Genomic DNA, 20775 nt, shown 5'->3' on the forward strand with positions numbered 1-20775 from the left:
CAGCAAATGTCTGAAACTGTGGCTGAAATCAGGGCAGAAATTGCACACATGGTCATTTTGAGTGAAGTTAAAGCTAATATTATTATTGTACTACTTTGACTACTTTATAGTGTATTTTGTATTTTTAACACTTGAAATAATGCATCTGGTTTGTCAAATGTAATTGCCCATATCAAATGAACAAATTAAATCTGCTGCCACAGCGACTGCTCTGTTACACAGACTTTCACTTATATTGAAATGATAAAAGTTTCACTTTCTGTAAACAGGCTGCAGTGATAGTCTTTTCACTGCTTTTCACAGACTTTTCAGAGCGAACAGTTCTTTGAGTCCCTTCTGCCGGAGCGGATTGTTGTTCTTCAGCAAGAGCCAAGATGGCTGCTGCGTATGCTGGATGAAAAACATCTATGTTTTTAACACCTTTTTTCACAGTTTTCCTCCCACTCCATAATAACGACCTCTTTTGGAGTTCAAACAAACATCTCTGATACAGAATCACTTTAGTGCAGCACCTGCTCGTCTTCTCTGTCCTGACTGGTCAGTCTCAGCTGTGCTGATTCATGCAGAAAGAAGGGGAAATCCTCTGCGCTCGTCCCCTTGCATCCTCCTACACGCTCAAGGCTCTTGTTCCCTGTTCTGCACATGTTGTCTGCTGAATACCTGCCCAGCCTTGAAGCTCACTACAGCAGCCCACACGAGAGTAGGGTGGGAGGAAAGTCTTACAATCTTTAGATATTAAAGGAGCAGAAACAAGGGCCAAGGACAGCATTTCCTTTTCACTCTCTGAGTGGCTGTGGGAGAGGAGTTCTATAAAAGGTGCAAGGATTCAAAGATATTTGCATTTGTTTTAGACCCATCAACTCATGATAGGAAACGCCTACAGTCATTTGTCTTGGTTTGATAATATTTCAGAAGATGACTGACATATCAGAATTGATGTCCAATAATATTATACAATGGTATTATGATAAAGGGCAAGAATTCAGCCAATTTCACAATTATATAATTTTCTTCACTATAACTTCAAACAGAAGCAGCAATAATGAGCAAGACTATGTTAATTCTGATATCTAAACTCAGGTACCTTTTTACACTTTTGCAAACAAATGCATATAAGCATAAGCTAGTAGTGTAGCCAGAATATCAATGACTTGTTTGAATTATTTTAGTAAATAAAGTTAATTTTGTGATTATTGGTGTAATCCCTCATTTGTCCAGGAGTGATCAGCCATAGAAAAGGTTTCAAAGGTTTTCACCTGGACACAGTTTTAAAAAATCTAAATATTTCAGTGTCCAGATGACTACGGTACCATTGAAATATTCTCTATGATATCCTCATTATTGTGACAACTGACCTAGTCAGACATTGTTTAATTTGACTTCACACAACTGTCAGGACTCTGGTTCTGCATTATTGTGAGAACATTTCAACAGCCACAAAGACTGCACTTGCTCAAATCCTTTTACACAGCGTAGAAACAAATGAATGTTTACAGGCGAGGATGCAAAACACAGCACTACAGTTGAAAACACATAGAAAGAGAGGGCGCACGTCAGTATCTCTGCAATATGACATTGGGGTGCCCCACAATGAAGTCTTGCACACAGTTCTGTGGAGACAACCTTGAGCAGAGACACTCGGTGACTCAGTCTGCAGCTCAGAACAAAGAAGAACACATATTTTAAATGGATCCTCGCTGTGGTACGTCGGAAGAGAAATACGCGCGACGGTTATGCCATGTCATGTATTTTAAGTATTTAGAAAAAAAGACAGTGTTACTATTGGACCAAATTGAAATGGAAAGACAAAGGGAAACAAAGGCCTGTGAAGGGGGAAAAGGATGAGCTCCAGATAAGAGCGGGGCTGGGGGGGAGGACAGGCACATAATGCTTTGGTTACGCAGCATTTGGAACGAGGGAAACACGAGCCTCTCACTGCGCACGGGTCAGCAGCTCATGCTTAGTGTGGTCTTGGCTGAGAACCGGTCTCCTTCTGACACATTCACCCTTTCATTCAGACCGACAGGACACGGGAGATGGCAAAATGTTCAAATCACAATGCGCCTACAGAGGTCATGATTCGGATTTGATAACAATTCAGATACGCTGCAGCTTTATATCATCTTAAACTTTAGTTGTTGTTCCGTTCATAATTATATGTTGCATTCAATAGAAAAGCTGAACTGTATAACAATCTCTCAGATACAGATGATCGAGGGATAGGATTGTTGGTTTATTTGCTAGAGTGACAATGTATAGTGACAGTGTTATAAATCGCACTAAACAAAACAGGATTGCTGAAATGAGAGCTGCACTAATCATCCCTTCTTTTGCTGTTAAACGTTTTGCAATTGTTCTGACTTTATGTGAAACAACGTGTGTGTCCGAGATCCTCTGTGAATCCAGTGGTCAGTAAATGAGCTGGACGTGATGAGGACCGTTTCGCGTCTTACCGTCGTCGGTGGGGTTGAAGCCACAGATTTCGCAGATGGAGTGGACCCACTTGTTCATCTCCTCCTCTGTGTCGGCCACGAGGTAGAAGACGCGGTCGATGGTCTTGATGTCGAAGATGAAGCTGTGCTCCAAATCCTTCTTGTTAAATGTCAGGCCAGCATCCACCTGGACAACATTTAGAGCAGTGGTGAATAGTAGAGAGAAGTAGAGTGTATTAGAGAGTAGTAGAGAGTAGTACTGAGTATTAGAGAGTAGTGCTGAGTAGTACTGAGTATTAGAGAGTAGTAGAGAATAGTAGAGAGTAGTAGAGCGTAGTAGAGGTTAGTAGTGAGTAGTAGAGAGTAGTACTGAGTATTAGAGAGTAGTACTGAGTATTAGAGAGTAGTAGAGAGTAGTAGAGAGTAGTAGAGGGTAGTAGAGAGTAGTAGAGAGTAGTGGTGAGTAGTAGAGAGTAGTAGAGCGTAGTAGAGAGTAGTAGAGAGTAGTGGTTAGTAGTAGAGAGTAGTAGATCGTAGTAGAGCGTAGTAGAGAGTAGTAGAGCGTAGTAGAGAGTAGTGGTGAGTAGTGGTGAGTAGTGGTGAGTAGTGGTGAGTAGTGGTGAGTAGTAGAGAGTAGTAGAGAGTAGTAGAGAGTAGTAGAGAGTAGTAGAGAGTAGTGGTGAGTAGTAGAGAGTAGTAGAGCGTAGTAGTGGGTAGTAGAGAGTAGTAGAGAGTAGTAGAGAGTAGTGGTGAGTAGTAGAGAGTAGTAGAGAGTAGTGGTGAGTAGTAGAGAGTAGTAGAGAGTAGTAGAGAGTAGTAGAGAGTAGTAGAGAGTAGTAGAGAGTAGTGGTGAGTAGTGGTGAGTAGTAGAGAGTAGTAGTGGGTAGTAGAGAGTAGTGGTGAGGAGTAGAGAGTAGTAGAGAGTAGTAGAGAGTAGTAGAGCGTAGTAGTGGGTAGTAGAGAGTAGTAGAGAGTAGTGGTGAGTAGTAGACAGTAGTAGAGCGTAGTAGAGAGTAGTAGAGCGTAGTAGAGAGTAGTAGAGCGTAGTAGAGAGTAGTGGTGAGTAGTGGTGAGTAGTAGAGAGTAGTAGAGAGTAGTAAAGAGTAGTAGAGAGTAGTGGTGAGTAGTAGAGAGTAGTAGAGCGTAGTAGTGGGTAGTAGAGAGTAGTAGAGAGTAGTGGTGAGGAGTAGAGAGTAGTAGAGAGTAGTGGTGAGTAGTAGAGAGTAGTAGAGAGTAGTGGTTAGTAGTAGAGAGTAGTAGATCGTAGTAGAGCGTAGTAGAGAGTAGTAGAGCGTAGTAGAGAGTAGTAGAGCGTAGTAGAGAGTAGTGGTGAGTAGTGGTGAGTAGTAGAGAGTAGTAGAGAGTAGTAGAGAGTAGTAGAGAGTAGTGGTGAGTAGTAGAGAGTAGTAGAGCGTAGTAGTGGGTAGTAGAGAGTAGTAGAGAGTAGTAGAGAGTAGTGGTGGGTAGTAGAGAGTAGTAGAGAGTAGTAGAGAGTAGTGGTGAGTAGTAGAGAGTAGTAGTGGGTAGTAGAGAGTAGTAGAGAGTAGTAGAGAGTAGTAGAGAGTAGTAGAGAGTAGTAGAGAGTAGTAGAGAGTAGTGGTGAGTAGTGGTGAGTAGTAGAGAGTAGTAGAGCGTAGTAGTGGGTAGTAGAGAGTAGTAGAGAGTAGTAGAGAGTAGTAGAGAGTAGTAGAGAGTAGTGGTGAGTAGTAGACAGTAGTAGAGCGTAGTAGAGAGTAGTAGAGCGTAGTAGAGAGTAGTAGAGCGTAGTAGAGAGTAGTGGTGAGTAGTGGTGAGTAGTAGAGAGTAGTAGAGAGTAGTAGAGAGTAGTAGAGAGTAGTAGAGAGTAGTGGTGAGTAGTAGAGAGTAGTAGAGCGTAGTAGTGGGTAGTAGAGAGTAGTAGAGAGTAGTGGTGAGGAGTAGAGAGTAGTAGAGAGTAGTAGAGAGTAGTGGTGAGTAGTAGAGAGTAGTAGAGAGTAGTGGTTAGTAGTAGAGAGTAGTAGATCGTAGTAGAGCGTAGTAGAGAGTAGTAGAGAGTAGTGGTGAGTAGTGGTGAGTAGTGGTGAGTAGTGGTGAGTAGTGGTGAGTAGTAGAGAGTAGTAGAGAGTAGTAGAGAGTAGTAGAGAGTAGTAGAGAGTAGTAGAGAGTAGTGGTGAGTAGTAGAGAGTAGTAGAGCGTAGTAGTGGGTAGTAGAGAGTAGTAGAGAGTAGTAGAGAGTAGTGGTGGGTAGTAGAGAGTAGTAGAGAGTAGTAGAGAGTAGTGGTGAGTAGTAGAGAGTAGTAGTGGGTAGTAGAGAGTAGTAGAGAGTAGTGGTGAGTAGTAGAGAGTAGTAGAGAGTAGTGGTTAGTAGTAGAGAGTAGTAGATCGTAGTAGAGCGTAGTAGAGAGTAGTAGAGCGTAGTAGAGAGTAGTGGTGAGTAGTGGTGAGTAGTAGAGAGTAGTAGAGAGTAGTAGAGAGTAGTAGAGAGTAGTAGAGAGTAGTAGAGAGTAGTGGTGAGTAGTAGAGAGTAGTAGAGCGTAGTAGTGGGTAGTAGAGAGTAGTAGAGAGTAGTAGAGAGTAGTGGTGGGTAGTAGAGAGTAGTAGATCGTAGTAGAGCGTAGTAGAGAGTAGTAGAGCGTAGTAGAGAGTAGTGGTGAGTAGTAGAGAGTAGTAGAGCGTAGTAGTGGGTAGTAGAGAGTAGTAGAGAGTAGTAGAGAGTAGTAGAGAGTAGTGGTGGGTAGTAGAGAGTAGTAGATCGTAGTAGAGCGTAGTAGAGCGTAGTAGAGAGTAGTAGAGCGTAGTAGAGAGTAGTGGTGAGTAGTGGTGAGTAGTAGAGAGTAGTAGAGAGTAGTAGAGAGTAGTAGAGAGTAGTAGAGAGTAGTGGTGAGTAGTGGTGAGTAGTAGACAGTAGTAGAGCGTAGTAGAGAGTAGTAGAGCGTAGTAGAGAGTAGTAGAGCGTAGTAGAGAGTAGTGGTGAGTAGTGGTGAGTAGTAGAGAGTAGTAGTGAGTAGTAGAGAGTAGTAGAGAGTAGTAGAGAGTAGTGGTGAGTAGTAGAGAGTAGTAGAGCGTAGTAGTGGGTAGTAGAGAGTAGTAGAGAGTAGTGGTGAGGAGTAGAGAGTAGTAGAGAGTAGTGGTTAGTAGTAGAGAGTAGTAGATCGTAGTAGAGCGTAGTTGAGAGTAGTAGAGCGTAGTAGAGAGTAGTGGTGAGTAGTGGTGAGTAGTGGTGAGTAGTGGTGAGTAGTAGAGAGTAGTAGAGAGTAGTAGAGAGTAGTGGTGAGTAGTAGAGAGTAGTAGAGCGTAGTAGTGGGTAGTAGAGAGTAGTAGAGAGTAGTACAGAGTAGTGGTGAGTAGTAGAGAGTAGTAGAGAGTAGTGGTGAGTAGTAGAGAGTAGTAGAGAGTAGTAGAGAGTAGTAGAGAGTAGTAGAGAGTAGTAGAGAGTAGTAGAGAGTAGTAGAGAGTAGTAGAGAGTAGTGGTGAGTAGTGGTGAGTAGTAGTGGGTAGTAGTGGGTAGTAGAGAGTAGTAGAGAGTAGTGGTGAGGAGTAGAGAGTAGTAGAGAGTAGTAGAGAGTAGTAGAGCGTAGTAGTGGGTAGTAGAGAGTAGTAGAGAGTAGTGGTGAGTAGTAGACAGTAGTAGAGCGTAGTAGAGAGTAGTAGAGCGTAGTAGAGAGTAGTGGTGAGTAGTGGTGAGTAGTAGAGAGTAGTAGAGAGTAGTAAAGAGTAGTAGAGAGTAGTGGTGAGTAGTAGAGAGTAGTAGAGCGTAGTAGTGGGTAGTAGAGAGTAGTAGAGAGTAGTGGTGAGGAGTAGAGAGTAGTAGAGAGTAGTGGTGAGTAGTAGAGAGTAGTAGAGAGTAGTGGTTAGTAGTAGAGAGTAGTAGATCGTAGTAGAGCGTAGTAGAGAGTAGTAGAGCGTAGTAGAGAGTAGTGGTGAGTAGTGGTGAGTAGTAGAGAGTAGTAGAGAGTAGTAGAGAGTAGTAGAGAGTAGTAGAGAGTAGTGGTGAGTAGTAGAGAGTAGTAGAGCGTAGTAGTGGGTAGTAGAGAGTAGTAGAGAGTAGTAGAGAGTAGTGGTGGGTAGTAGAGAGTAGTAGAGAGTAGTGGTGAGTAGTAGAGAGTAGTAGTGGGTAGTAGAGAGTAGTAGAGAGTAGTAGAGAGTAGTAGAGAGTAGTAGAGAGTAGTAGAGAGTAGTGGTGAGTAGTGGTGAGTAGTAGAGAGTAGTAGAGCGTAGTAGTGGGTAGTAGAGAGAAGTAGAGAGTAGTAGAGAGTAGTAGAGAGTAGTAGAGAGTAGTGGTGAGTAGTAGAGAGTAGTAGAGAGTAGTAGAGAGTAGTAGAGAGTAGTAGAGAGTAGTAGAGAGTAGTAGAGAGTAGTGGTGAGTAGTGGTGAGTAGTAGAGAGTAGTAGTGGGTAGTAGAGAGTAGTGGTGAGGAGTAGAGAGTAGTAGAGAGTAGTAGAGAGTAGTAGAGCGTAGTAGTGGGTAGTAGAGAGTAGTGGTGAGTAGTAGACAGTAGTAGAGCGTAGTAGAGAGTAGTAGAGCGTAGTAGAGAGTAGTAGAGCGTAGTAGAGAGTAGTGGTGAGTAGTGGTGAGTAGTAGAGAGTAGTAGAGAGTAGTAAAGAGTAGTAGAGAGTAGTGGTGAGTAGTAGAGAGTAGTAGAGCGTAGTAGTGGGTAGTAGAGAGTAGTAGAGAGTAGTGGTGAGGAGTAGAGAGTAGTAGAGAGTAGTGGTGAGTAGTAGAGAGTAGTAGAGAGTAGTGGTTAGTAGTAGAGAGTAGTAGATCGTAGTAGAGCGTAGTAGAGAGTAGTAGAGCGTAGTAGAGAGTAGTGGTGAGTAGTGGTGAGTAGTAGAGAGTAGTAGAGAGTAGTAGAGAGTAGTAGAGAGTAGTGGTGAGTAGTAGAGAGTAGTAGAGCGTAGTAGTGGGTAGTAGAGAGTAGTAGAGAGTAGTAGAGAGTAGTGGTGGGTAGTAGAGAGTAGTAGAGAGTAGTAGAGAGTAGTGGTGAGTAGTAGAGAGTAGTAGTGGGTAGTAGAGAGTAGTAGAGAGTAGTAGAGAGTAGTAGAGAGTAGTAGAGAGTAGTAGAGAGTAGTAGAGAGTAGTGGTGAGTAGTGGTGAGTAGTAGAGAGTAGTAGAGCGTAGTAGTGGGTAGTAGAGAGTAGTAGAGAGTAGTAGAGAGTAGTAGAGAGTAGTAGAGAGTAGTGGTGAGTAGTAGACAGTAGTAGAGCGTAGTAGAGAGTAGTAGAGCGTAGTAGAGAGTAGTAGAGCGTAGTAGAGAGTAGTGGTGAGTAGTGGTGAGTAGTAGAGAGTAGTAGAGAGTAGTAGAGAGTAGTAGAGAGTAGTGGTGAGTAGTAGAGAGTAGTAGAGCGTAGTAGTGGGTAGTAGAGAGTAGTAGAGAGTAGTGGTGAGGAGTAGAGAGTAGTAGAGAGTAGTGGTGAGTAGTAGAGAGTAGTAGAGAGTAGTGGTTAGTAGTAGAGAGTAGTAGATCGTAGTAGAGCGTAGTAGAGAGTAGTAGAGAGTAGTGGTGAGTAGTGGTGAGTAGTAGAGAGTAGTAGAGAGTAGTAGAGAGTAGTAGAGAGTAGTAGAGAGTAGTGGTGAGTAGTAGAGAGTAGTAGAGCGTAGTAGTGGGTAGTAGAGAGTAGTAGAGAGTAGTAGAGAGTAGTGGTGGGTAGTAGAGAGTAGTAGAGAGTAGTGGTGAGTAGTAGAGAGTAGTAGTGGGTAGTAGAGAGTAGTAGAGAGTAGTAGAGAGTAGTAGAGAGTAGTAGAGAGTAGTAGAGAGTAGTGGTGAGTAGTGGTGAGTAGTAGAGAGTAGTAGAGCGTAGTAGTGGGTAGTAGAGAGAAGTAGAGAGTAGTAGAGAGTAGTAGAGAGTAGTGGTGAGTAGTAGAGAGTAGTAGAGAGTAGTAGAGAGTAGTAGAGAGTAGTAGAGAGTAGTAGAGAGTAGTAGAGAGTAGTGGTGAGTAGTGGTGAGTAGTAGAGAGTAGTAGTGGGTAGTAGAGAGTAGTGGTGAGGAGTAGAGAGTAGTAGAGAGTAGTAGAGAGTAGTAGAGCGTAGTAGTGGGTAGTAGAGAGTAGTAGAGAGTAGTGGTGAGTAGTAGACAGTAGTAGAGCGTAGTAGAGAGTAGTAGAGCGTAGTAGAGAGTAGTAGAGCGTAGTAGAGAGTAGTGGTGAGTAGTGGTGAGTAGTAGAGAGTAGTAGAGAGTAGTAAAGAGTAGTAGAGAGTAGTGGTGAGTAGTAGAGAGTAGTAGAGCGTAGTAGTGGGTAGTAGAGAGTAGTAGAGAGTAGTGGTGAGGAGTAGAGAGTAGTAGAGAGTAGTGGTGAGTAGTAGAGAGTAGTAGAGAGTAGTGGTTAGTAGTAGAGAGTAGTAGATCGTAGTAGAGCGTAGTAGAGAGTAGTAGAGCGTAGTAGAGAGTAGTGGTGAGTAGTGGTGAGTAGTAGAGAGTAGTAGAGAGTAGTAGAGAGTAGTAGAGAGTAGTGGTGAGTAGTAGAGAGTAGTAGAGCGTAGTAGTGGGTAGTAGAGAGTAGTAGAGAGTAGTAGAGAGTAGTGGTGGGTAGTAGAGAGTAGTAGAGAGTAGTAGAGAGTAGTGGTGAGTAGTAGAGAGTAGTAGTGGGTAGTAGAGAGTAGTAGAGAGTAGTAGAGAGTAGTAGAGAGTAGTAGAGAGTAGTAGAGAGTAGTAGAGAGTAGTGGTGAGTAGTGGTGAGTAGTAGAGAGTAGTAGAGCGTAGTAGTGGGTAGTAGAGAGTAGTAGAGAGTAGTAGAGAGTAGTAGAGAGTAGTAGAGAGTAGTGGTGAGTAGTAGACAGTAGTAGAGCGTAGTAGAGAGTAGTAGAGCGTAGTAGAGAGTAGTAGAGCGTAGTAGAGAGTAGTGGTGAGTAGTGGTGAGTAGTGGTGAGTAGTAGAGTAGTAGAGAGTAGTAGAGAGTAGTAGAGAGTAGTAGAGAGTAGTGGTGAGTAGTAGAGAGTAGTAGAGCGTAGTAGTGGGTAGTAGAGAGTAGTAGAGAGTAGTGGTGAGGAGTAGAGAGTAGTAGAGAGTAGTAGAGAGTAGTGGTGAGTAGTAGAGAGTAGTAGAGAGTAGTGGTTAGTAGTAGAGAGTAGTAGATCGTAGTAGAGCGTAGTAGAGAGTAGTAGAGCGTAGTAGAGAGTAGTGGTGAGTAGTGGTGAGTAGTGGTGAGTAGTGGTGAGTAGTAGAGAGTAGTAGAGAGTAGTAGAGAGTAGTAGAGAGTAGTAGAGAGTAGTAGAGAGTAGTAGAGAGTAGTGGTGAGTAGTAGAGAGTAGTAGAGCGTAGTAGTGGGTAATAGAGAGTAGTAGAGAGTAGTGGTGGGTAGTAGAGAGTAGTAGAGAGTAGTAGAGAGTAGTGGTGAGTAGTAGAGAGTAGTAGAGAGTAGTGGTTAGTAGTAGAGAGTAGTAGATCGTAGTAGAGCGTAGTAGAGAGTAGTAGAGCGTAGTAGAGAGTAGTGGTGAGTAGTGGTGAGTAGTAGAGAGTAGTAGAGAGTAGTAGAGAGTAGTAGAGAGTAGTGGTGAGTAGTAGAGAGTAGTAGAGCGTAGTAGTGGGTAGTAGAGAGTAGTAGAGAGTAGTAGAGAGTAGTGGTGGGTAGTAGAGAGTAGTAGATCGTAGTAGAGCGTAGTAGAGAGTAGTAGAGCGTAGTAGAGAGTAGTGGTGAGTAGTGGTGAGTAGTAGAGAGTAGTAGAGAGTAGTAGAGAGTAGTAGAGAGTAGTAGAGAGTAGTGGTGAGTAGTAGACAGTAGTAGAGCGTAGTAGAGAGTAGTAGAGCGTAGTAGAGAGTAGTAGAGCGTAGTAGAGAGTAGTGGTGAGTAGTGGTGAGTAGTAGAGAGTAGTAGAGAGTAGTAGAGAGTAGTAGAGAGTAGTAGAGAGTAGTAGAGAGTAGTGGTGAGTAGTAGAGAGTAGTAGAGCGTAGTAGTGGGTAGTAGAGAGTAGTAGAGAGTAGTGGTGAGGAGTAGAGAGTAGTAGAGAGTAGTAGAGAGTAGTGGTTAGTAGTAGAGAGTAGTAGATCGTAGTAGAGCGTAGTAGAGAGTAGTAGAGCGTAGTAGAGAGTAGTGGTGAGTAGTGGTGAGTAGTGGTGAGTAGTGGTGAGTAGTGGTGAGTAGTGGTGAGTAGTAGAGAGTAGTAGAGAGTAGTAGAGAGTAGTAGAGAGTAGTGGTGAGTAGTAGAGAGTAGTAGAGCGTAGTAGTGGGTAGTAGAGAGTAGTAGAGAGTAGTACAGAGTAGTGGTGAGTAGTAGAGAGTAGTAGAGAGTAGTGGTGAGTAGTAGAGAGTAGTAGAGAGTAGTAGAGAGTAGTAGAGAGTAGTAGAGAGTAGTAGAGAGTAGTAGAGAGTAGTAGAGAGTAGTAGAGAGTAGTGGTGAGTAGTGGTGAGTAGTAGAGAGTAGTAGTGGGTAGTAGAGAGTAGTAGAGAGTAGTGGTGAGGAGTAGAGAGTAGTAGAGAGTAGTAGAGAGTAGTAGAGCGTAGTAGTGGGTAGTAGAGAGTAGTAGAGAGTAGTGGTGAGTAGTAGACAGTAGTAGAGCGTAGTAGAGAGTAGTAGAGCGTAGTAGAGAGTAGTAGAGCGTAGTAGAGAGTAGTGGTGAGTAGTGGTGAGTAGTAGAGAGTAGTAGAGAGTAGTAAAGAGTAGTAGAGAGTAGTGGTGAGTAGTAGAGAGTAGTAGAGCGTAGTAGTGGGTAGTAGAGAGTAGTGGTGAGGAGTAGAGAGTAGTAGAGAGTAGTGGTGAGTAGTAGAGAGTAGTAGAGAGTAGTGGTTAGTAGTAGAGAGTAGTAGATCGTAGTAGAGCGTAGTAGAGAGTAGTAGAGCGTAGTAGAGAGTAGTGGTGAGTAGTGGTGAGTAGTAGAGAGTAGTAGAGAGTAGTAGAGAGTAGTAGAGAGTAGTAGAGAGTAGTGGTGAGTAGTAGAGAGTAGTAGAGCGTAGTAGTGGGTAGTAGAGAGTAGTAGAGAGTAGTAGAGAGTAGTGGTGGGTAGTAGAGAGTAGTAGAGAGTAGTAGAGAGTAGTGGTGAGTAGTAGAGAGTAGTAGTGGGTAGTAGAGAGTAGTAGAGAGTAGTAGAGAGTAGTAGAGAGTAGTAGAGAGTAGTAGAGAGTAGTGGTGAGTAGTAGAGAGTAGTAGAGCGTAGTAGTGGGTAGTAGAGAGTAGTAGAGAGTAGTAGAGAGTAGTGGTGGGTAGTAGAGAGTAGTAGATCGTAGTAGAGCGTAGTAGAGAGTAGTAGAGCGTAGTAGAGAGTAGTGGTGAGTAGTAGAGAGTAGTAGAGCGTAGTAGTGGGTAGTAGAGAGTAGTAGAGAGTAGTAGAGAGTAGTAGAGAGTAGTGGTGGGTAGTAGAGAGTAGTAGATCGTAGTAGAGCGTAGTAGAGAGTAGTAGAGCGTAGTAGAGAGTAGTGGTGAGTAGTGGTGAGTAGTAGAGAGTAGTAGAGAGTAGTAGAGAGTAGTAGAGAGTAGTAGAGAGTAGTAGAGAGTAGTGGTGAGTAGTGGTGAGTAGTAGACAGTAGTAGAGCGTAGTAGAGAGTAGTAGAGCGTAGTAGAGAGTAGTAGAGCGTAGTAGAGAGTAGTGGTGAGTAGTGGTGAGTAGTAGAGAGTAGTAGTGAGTAGTAGAGAGTAGTAGAGAGTAGTAGAGAGTAGTGGTGAGTAGTAGAGAGTAGTAGAGCGTAGTAGTGGGTAGTAGAGAGTAGTAGAGAGTAGTGGTGAGGAGTAGAGAGTAGTAGAGAGTAGTGGTTAGTAGTAGAGAGTAGTAGATCGTAGTAGAGCGTAGTAGAGAGTAGTAGAGCGTAGTAGAGAGTAGTGGTGAGTAGTGGTGAGTAGTGGTGAGTAGTGGTGAGTAGTAGAGAGTAGTAGAGAGTAGTAGAGAGTAGTGGTGAGTAGTAGAGAGTAGTAGAGCGTAGTAGTGGGTAGTAGAGAGTAGTAGAGAGTAGTACAGAGTAGTGGTGAGTAGTAGAGAGTAGTAGAGAGTAGTGGTGAGTAGTAGAGAGTAGTAGAGAGTAGTAGAGAGTAGTAGAGAGTAGTAGAGAGTAGTAGAGAGTAGTAGAGAGTAGTAGAGAGTAGTGGTGAGTAGTGGTGAGTAGTAGTGGGTAGTAGTGGGTAGTAGAGAGTAGTAGAGAGTAGTGGTGAGGAGTAGAGAGTAGTAGAGAGTAGTAGAGAGTAGTAGAGCGTAGTAGTGGGTAGTAGAGAGTAGTAGAGAGTAGTGGTGAGTAGTAGACAGTAGTAGAGCGTAGTAGAGAGTAGTAGAGCGTAGTAGAGAGTAGTGGTGAGTAGTGGTGAGTAGTAGAGAGTAGTAGAGAGTAGTAGAGAGTAGTAGAGAGTAGTAGAGAGTAGTGGTGAGTAGTAGAGAGTAGTAGAGAGTAGTGGTGAGTAGTAGAGAGTAGTAGAGAGTAGTGGTTAGTAGTAGAGAGTAGTAGATCGTAGTAGAGCGTAGTAGAGAGTAGTAGAGCGTAGTAGAGAGTAGTGGTGAGTAGTGGTGAGTAGTAGAGAGTAGTAGAGAGTAGTAGAGAGTAGTAGAGAGTAGTAGAGAGTAGTGGTGAGTAGTAGAGAGTAGTAGAGCGTAGTAGTGGGTAGTAGAGAGTAGTAGAGAGTAGTAGAGAGTAGTGGTGGGTAGTAGAGAGTAGTAGAGAGTAGTGGTGAGTAGTAGAGAGTAGTAGTGGGTAGTAGAGAGTAGTAGAGAGTAGTAGAGAGTAGTAGAGAGTAGTAGAGAGTAGTAGAGAGTAGTGGTGAGTAGTGGTGAGTAGTAGAGAGTAGTAGAGCGTAGTAGTGGGTAGTAGAGAGAAGTAGAGAGTAGTAGAGAGTAGTAGAGAGTAGTAGAGAGTAGTGGTGAGTAGTAGACAGTAGTAGAGCGTAGTAGAGAGTAGTAGAGCGTAGTAGAGAGTAGTAGAGCGTAGTAGAGAGTAGTGGTGAGTAGTGGTGAGTAGTGGTGAGTAGTAGAGTAGTAGAGAGTAGTAGAGAGTAGTAGAGAGTAGTAGAGAGTAGTGGTGAGTAGTAGAGAGTAGTAGAGCGTAGTAGTGGGTAGTAGAGAGTAGTAGAGAGTAGTGGTGAGGAGTAGAGAGTAGTAGAGAGTAGTAGAGAGTAGTGGTGAGTAGTAGAGAGTAGTAGAGAGTAGTGGTTAGTAGTAGAGAGTAGTAGATCGTAGTAGAGCGTAGTAGAGAGTAGTAGAGCGTAGTAGAGAGTAGTGGTGAGTAGTGGTGAGTAGTGGTGAGTAGTGGTGAGTAGTGGTGAGTAGTAGAGAGTAGTAGAGAGTAGTAGAGAGTAGTAGAGAGTAGTAGAGAGTAGTGGTGAGTAGTAGAGAGTAGTAGAGCGTAGTAGTGGGTAATAGAGAGTAGTAGAGAGTAGTGGTGGGTAGTAGAGAGTAGTAGAGAGTAGTAGAGAGTAGTGGTGAGTAGTAGAGAGTAGTAGAGAGTAGTGGTTAGTAGTAGAGAGTAGTAGATCGTAGTAGAGCGTAGTAGAGAGTAGTAGAGCGTAGTAGAGAGTAGTGGTGAGTAGTGGTGAGTAGTAGAGAGTAGTAGAGAGTAGTAGAGAGTAGTAGAGAGTAGTGGTGAGTAGTAGAGAGTAGTAGAGCGTAGTAGTGGGTAGTAGAGAGTAGTAGAGAGTAGTAGAGAGTAGTGGTGGGTAGTAGAGAGTAGTAGATCGTAGTAGAGCGTAGTAGAGAGTAGTAGAGCGTAGTAGAGAGTAGTGGTGAGTAGTGGTGAGTAGTAGAGAGTAGTAGAGAGTAGTAGAGAGTAGTAGAGAGTAGTAGAGAGTAGTGGTGAGTAGTAGACAGTAGTAGAGCGTAGTAGAGAGTAGTAGAGCGTAGTAGAGAGTAGTAGAGCGTAGTAGAGAGTAGTGGTGAGTAGTGGTGAGTAGTAGAGAGTAGTAGAGAGTAGTAGAGAGTAGTAGAGAGTAGTAGAGAGTAGTGGTGAGTAGTAGAGAGTAGTAGAGCGTAGTAGTGGGTAGTAGAGAGTAGTAGAGAGTAGTGGTGAGGAGTAGAGAGTAGTAGAGAGTAGTAGAGAGTAGTGGTTAGTAGTAGAGAGTAGTAGATCGTAGTAGAGCGTAGTAGAGAGTAGTAGAGCGTAGTAGAGAGTAGTGGTGAGTAGTGGTGAGTAGTGGTGAGTAGTGGTGAGTAGTGGTGAGTAGTAGAGAGTAGTAGAGAGTAGTAGAGAGTAGTAGAGAGTAGTGGTGAGTAGTAGAGAGTAGTAGAGCGTAGTAGTGGGTAGTAGAGAGTAGTAGAGAGTAGTACAGAGTAGTGGTGAGTAGTAGAGAGTAGTAGAGAGTAGTGGTGAGTAGTAGAGAGTAGTAGAGAGTAGTAGAGAGTAGTAGAGAGTAGTAGAGAGTAGTAGAGAGTAGTAGAGAGTAGTAGAGAGTAGTAGAGAGTAGTGGTGAGTAGTGGTGAGTAGTAGAGAGTAGTAGTGGGTAGTAGAGAGTAGTAGAGAGTAGTGGTGAGGAGTAGAGAGTAGTAGAGAGTAGTAGAGAGTAGTAGAGCGTAGTAGTGGGTAGTAGAGAGTAGTAGAGAGTAGTGGTGAGTAGTAGACAGTAGTAGAGCGTAGTAGAGAGTAGTAGAGCGTAGTAGAGAGTAGTAGAGCGTAGTAGAGAGTAGTGGTGAGTAGTGGTGAGTAGTAGAGAGTAGTAGAGAGTAGTAAAGAGTAGTAGAGAGTAGTGGTGAGTAGTAGAGAGTAGTAGAGCGTAGTAGTGGGTAGTAGAGAGTAGTGGTGAGGAGTAGAGAGTAGTAGAGAGTAGTGGTGAGTAGTAGAGAGTAGTGGTTAGTAGTAGAGAGTAGTAGATCGTAGTAGAGCGTAGTAGAGAGTAGTAGAGCGTAGTAGAGAGTAGTGGTGAGTAGTGGTGAGTAGTAGAGAGTAGTAGAGAGTAGTAGAGAGTAGTAGAGAGTAGTGGTGAGTAGTAGAGAGTAGTAGAGCGTAGTAGTGGGTAGTAGAGAGTAGTAGAGAGTAGTAGAGAGTAGTGGTGGGTAGTAGAGAGTAGTAGAGAGTAGTAGAGAGTAGTGGTGAGTAGTAGAGAGTAGTAGTGGGTAGTAGAGAGTAGTAGAGAGTAGTAGAGAGTAGTAGAGAGTAGTAGAGAGTAGTAGAGAGTAGTGGTGAGTAGTGGTGAGTAGTAGAGAGTAGTAGAGCGTAGTAGTGGGTAGTAGAGAGTAGTAGAGAGTAGTAGAGAGTAGTAGAGAGTAGTAGAGAGTAGTAGAGAGTAGTGGTGAGTAGTAGACAGTAGTAGAGCGTAGTAGAGAGTAGTAGAGCGTAGTAGAGAGTAGTAGAGCGTAGTAGAGAGTAGTGGTGAGTAGTGGTGAGTAGTAGAGAGTAGTAGAGAGTAGTAGAGAGTAGTAGAGAGTAGTAGAGAGTAGTGGTGAGTAGTAGAGAGTAGTAGAGCGTAGTAGTGGGTAGTAGAGAGTAGTAGAGAGTAGTGGTGAGGAGTAGAGAGTAGTAGAGAGTAGTAGAGAGTAGTGGTGAGTAGTAGAGAGTAGTAGAGAGTAGTGGTTAGTAGTAGAGAGTAGTAGATCGTAGTAGAGCGTAGTAGAGAGTAGTAGAGCGTAGTAGAGAGTAGTGGTGAGTAGTGGTGAGTAGTGGTGAGTAGTGGTGAGTAGTAGAGAGTAGTAGAGAGTAGTAGAGAGTAGTAGAGAGTAGTAGAGAGTAGTAGAGAGTAGTAGAGAGTAGTGGTGAGTAGTAGAGAGTAGTAGAGCGTAGTAGTGGGTAGTAGAGAGTAGTAGAGAGTAGTAGAGAGTAGTGGTGGGTAGTAGAGAGTAGTAGAGAGTAGTAGAGAGTAGTGGTGAGTAGTAGAGAGTAGTAGTGGGTAGTAGAGAGTAGTAGAGAGTAGTAGAGAGTAGTAGAGAGTAGTAGAGAGTAGTAGAGAGTAGTAGAGAGTAGTGGTGAGTAGTGGTGAGTAGTAGAGAGTAGTAGAGCGTAGTAGTGGGTAGTAGAGAGTAGTAGAGAGTAGTAGAGAGTAGTAGAGAGTAGTAGAGAGTAGTGGTGAGTAGTAGACAGTAATAGAGCGTAGTAGAGAGTAGTAGAGCGTAGTAGAGGGTAGTAGAGGGTAGTAGAGAGTAGTAGAGAGTAGTGGTGAGTAGTAGAGAGTAGTAGAGCGTAGTAGAGAGTAGTAGTAGTTTTGTGGCACACAAAAATGCTGCTGTGGCATTTATTGTAGCGACTAATGTCTGAGCTAATGTCTTGTTCTTTAAATTTGGCAGTAGTGATTGATTTGCTTTCCTTTTTGGTATTGCAGTTCGCTCAGGACACTCCAAATTGATAAATGATTAAATTAAACCCATGTGTGAATCTGTGAACTCAACTTGTACATGTTTCTCATGGCACAATAGTGTTCCCGGCACACTGGCTGAAGGGAGTAGGGTTATTATTAGTTTAGGGCACTATTAAGTCTGATATAAGTTATAGTGAATGGTTTAAAAGGGAACTACAATCACAATTGTAGTTCTCAAAACAATTGTAGAGACTCAAAGGCCAAAACAACAACAAATGTGCTGTTACGATATATTATTTATACCACATTTATGTCCGACAACTTGTGTCTTTTCTGCGATATCAAGATATTTGGTGCCCCTACCGTGACGCTCAGAACATCTCACGCCTTGGACTTTATCTTCATTTATTCTATTTTGTCCACCAACTTGTAACAGAAAACTTTCAAGCTGCTTGATATAATGTACATAAACATAAAGCTGTAACCCTGTTATTTCCAGTTTGTACTGTAAACCCACAAATAGAAAATTACACTAAAATAAAATGAAAAATGAATAGGACTTTTATATGCATTCCGCCAGGACATTTTTGCTTTATTACAAGTCTATAAAACTATTTTTTTAGAGTATTTTCCTTCCCTTTTAAAAGAGAATTGTCAATACTCAATAAATGTGTCAATCAGACCAAACCTCCAACACCAGCTTTACTCATTCATTTATTTATTTACTAATTTATAACTCATATATAAGAAAAACTAGGTGGAATTTAAAATCTGATTTCCTCTGTGCAGAGCTTGTTTCTACTCTAGAGTCCAAAACTAGAGCGTCTCCGCTCCACTACTCACCACTACTCCGTCCAGAGGTTCAGGAACAGCTTTTAAATGGGGCTAATTTTTTCTTAAATATGCCCCTAAGCTTGAGGTGTGTGAATCACTGCAACTGTAGATGGATTGTGAATGCGTATGAAAAACTCTGATAACAGTGACGTCCTGTACCTGCTCACATAAGTTGAGGTCTATGACTCGTATGGGCTTCTTGGCGTGGTCATTCTTGTAGTACTCCAACACGTCTGGGTCGCCGGTCAGACGGCCGTTGCGAAGAATGAACCACCGCTTCTTCCATGCCTGCGGGAGGGCAAAGAGACAGCGGGGGGGCAAAGGTCAGTAAGTGGATTCATGCAACGACTCGTCCGTTCGCAGCCGACCATAACTTGACCGGATGCTTTGAAGTGAGCATTTGTAGAACATGGCGCACTGTAGAATACTCACAGCTCAGCCTTAAGCGCTAAGAAAAGGCTTGTAACCAAAATTATGTGTCTGGGATAAGGCAACAAAAGCCACATTGTCTGGACCGGCACATCCAATGAAATTTAAAAATGGAAACGTGCAATTTAAGCCTTTTGAGACGCACTTTTGTCGGCAGCGTTGAGACAAAATAAGAGACAAAAAGATAAAAGAAAAAAATGTCACGCACAAATTGAGGTTAAAGCCTTTCACGAGCGAATGATCGATGTTTTACAAACCGATCACTTTATTTTTAACAAGCACGTTAAGAAAGTTCATTCCCTTTTCGAGGTAAAAAAAAGGTTAGAGTCGAGCAGCTTTTTGGTTGTAAGTAAATTCCATCCATCACACACAGTTTGACAGCTGATTGTGAAATATACGGTAGTCAGAAATCGACAACTACACAAAATTACAACATTCTTTTTACGATAAACAATGATGGAAAAATTTGAGATTCCATAGATGAAAAACCCCACGATAGGAAACAGGAAATGTCCTTTCTGATGTGCCTGTAGTATAAATTAATACAAGAAATGACAGTAATTGTGAACATTTTTGACTATGTTTATGCCAATGCCTGAATATTGAAATTATACACGTTTAAAAAATAATAATAAAATAAATTCATACACGTGAACCGTATTGGCTTGGAAACGATCGACGCGCTCCAGCAGACAAACAGCCACCAGTGAGATCAGACAGATCAGGAAACGGACCAATCGTGTGAGAGGAATGCAGACTAGAGCTTTGTAGCCGCCGGGCCGAGACTTTGACCCGTTAAACAATGGTGTATTCTTGTCTTTTTTGTTTTTCCATCCGTGGGGTGTTGTTAGTTTTCGAGCCGAGCCCAACCTGAGACGCAGGGGAGGCGCAGCGTTTTCTCTTCACAAACAGAACTGCCCGGTAAAGAGAGGACGCAATAAAATGATATGGACGACAAAGTGTAAAAGGTAAGGTATGACACGTTTTTGAGGAAGTACTTCATGCTGAATAAACCTACACTATCAATATATATGTCAACAAGTCGAGATATAGGGACGCATTGTTCTAGTTTAGTTTCAAGACAAACACGGTATACGTTTATTTCAGCTTTATCTGATTGTGAACCAATATGATGCGTCATAAAATCACATTGTCAAGTCTAATTTTGAATGTTTGTGTTTACCAACCACCAGTAGAGGCGCCCTAACGTTCAGCACAGTGCGAGAGGACCAGTCAAAGCTGATCCAGTTTTATTCCGTTCCCCAAGGCCCCGGCAACAGATATTTACACAAACTGACATTTACTGAACCCGATTTTTTAAAATAAATCGTATTCAAGCAATCAATATTTCTAAAGCTGTACAGTGCATTAAAAAGAATCCTATCCACAACCACCCGAACCACCACAACCAAGTCACATACACAAGTAGTAAAATACACAGTACAGACAAACGTAAGGCGGAGTACAGATGAACCAGTTGTGGAAGCACCACGAGGAGCAGAGAGCCACAGGACGCAGACACGGGCTCAGAGGAGAAATGAGGCAAGCACCAAACCTCCACCAGGGCCCCACAAGCCAGGCCCCAGCAGCCACAGCAGACCACCGCTCTGAGAAGCCCTCTGTGCCGGCCACGCACAGGGTTTTGTCGTTCAGTGATGGTGCAGTGCTCCATCTTTTTACATCCGTATCACTGGTATTCATTCATTGGTAATTCTGCTGTATCAGACTTTTTTATTCGAACAGACGAGGCTAAATAGTGTCCTAAAAGTGTTTTCTGAAGTCATGACACTTCTCTGTATGCAGCGCTGCTTTTATCATTCATCACTACTACTACAGTGTGAGACTGCATGTTCACACTGCTGCGAGGACAAAAGAAAACCAACAGGAGAAAGTTGAAATAGAGGCCTATGTGAGCAGCTTCACGCACTACACATATATGTCCAAAAAATACTACACCTTCCCTGATGAAACAACAGAGTGCTGCTTACTGTACCAACACTACCACAACAAAACCACGCTCAAGCACATACACGTGGACACTCACATCACGCCAGAAGTAACATCACGTTCATGGCACCTCCCTGGAGAAAAGTGCAGTACGTACCCCTGTCTGGTCCAAAACAGTCCATGTTGTGTGCACAAAGCGCTCAAACTATGACACAATTATCCAGCTGCATTTGATAATGCACACGTTTTGGACTCTAAAGCTGTCCATAGGTTTATAACAGACATATGTGGACAGAGTAATGACAAAACAGCAAAGATGACTTTCTTCATCGCTGCACCTGCAGCAGCAGCGATGTTCCAGAGCGACTCCACAGTTGATAAGGCCGCGTTGCCATGCGCACATTGGAAAAGTCACACAGCTCGGTGTGATAGTATTGAAAAATCTTCACTTAGGAGAGTGTTTATAGAAATTTCTGTGTTATGATGTAAAACATTTGTGTATGTGGGGACAGAAGGACTAAAAGCAGGAAAATATCTACGTTTATAATAAATATCTGGGTACATGTAGCCGTGGCCTCATTCATAGAATCAAGCAATGCCCTTCCTTGTTAAAGAGGCTTAGGGACAAGGAAGCTATAAACAACAGAGGTACTGTCTATAGCTATGTGATCAAATTAAACTATTTCATAGCAATTTTCTGCACTGGGGAAATTGTGGGTGTCTTTCCACACTGTCATGCATCTGTACATGCAGCAAAGAGTTAAACCTTATATAATCACAGACATTCAAACAGCCCAAACAAAGCTACATGAACCTATGAAGAATGTGTCCTTAATTTAAAGCAGGTCCTCTTAAAAGCAGCCGAGTGAGCGCACAGAGGCAGCACTGATGAGCCTGTGTGGACGGCACAAAGACACTGGGTGTGGAGAGGAAACCTCGCTCTCTGGCACATGACAAAGCAATTTGGGCTCAGGTTTCCCTGTGGAGAACAGACGGACCCAAAGCTAAGGTTACAGCCGGGACAAGCCC

At 43.0% G+C, this 20775-nt stretch overlaps 1 protein-coding gene across 12 annotated transcripts in view; it reads right to left on the minus strand.

Annotated features, from left to right (window-relative positions):
• Positions 1–20775, minus strand: part of gab1 (GRB2-associated binding protein 1) — a 77464-nt gene that overhangs the window by 14187 nt on the left and 42502 nt on the right. For 11 of the 12 annotated variants that reach the window (XM_072462300.1, XM_072462294.1, XM_072462293.1 and 8 more), the window contains exons 2-3: positions 17530–17658; positions 2454–2619 (exon numbers count right to left, since the gene is read on the minus strand). In XM_072462300.1, the coding sequence (XP_072318401.1) occupies positions 2454–2619; positions 17530–17658 (295 nt within the window). The remainder of the gene's footprint in view (positions 1–2453; positions 2620–17529; positions 17659–20775) is intronic. The other variant, XM_072462299.1, reaches the window with a different exon arrangement.

This window comes from Eucyclogobius newberryi, unplaced genomic scaffold (genome assembly GCF_026437365.1).
Source record: "Eucyclogobius newberryi isolate DKJ021-1_F unplaced genomic scaffold, fEucNew1.0.hap1 SCAF_4, whole genome shotgun sequence".
NCBI lineage: Eukaryota > Metazoa > Chordata > Actinopteri > Gobiiformes > Gobiidae > Eucyclogobius > Eucyclogobius newberryi.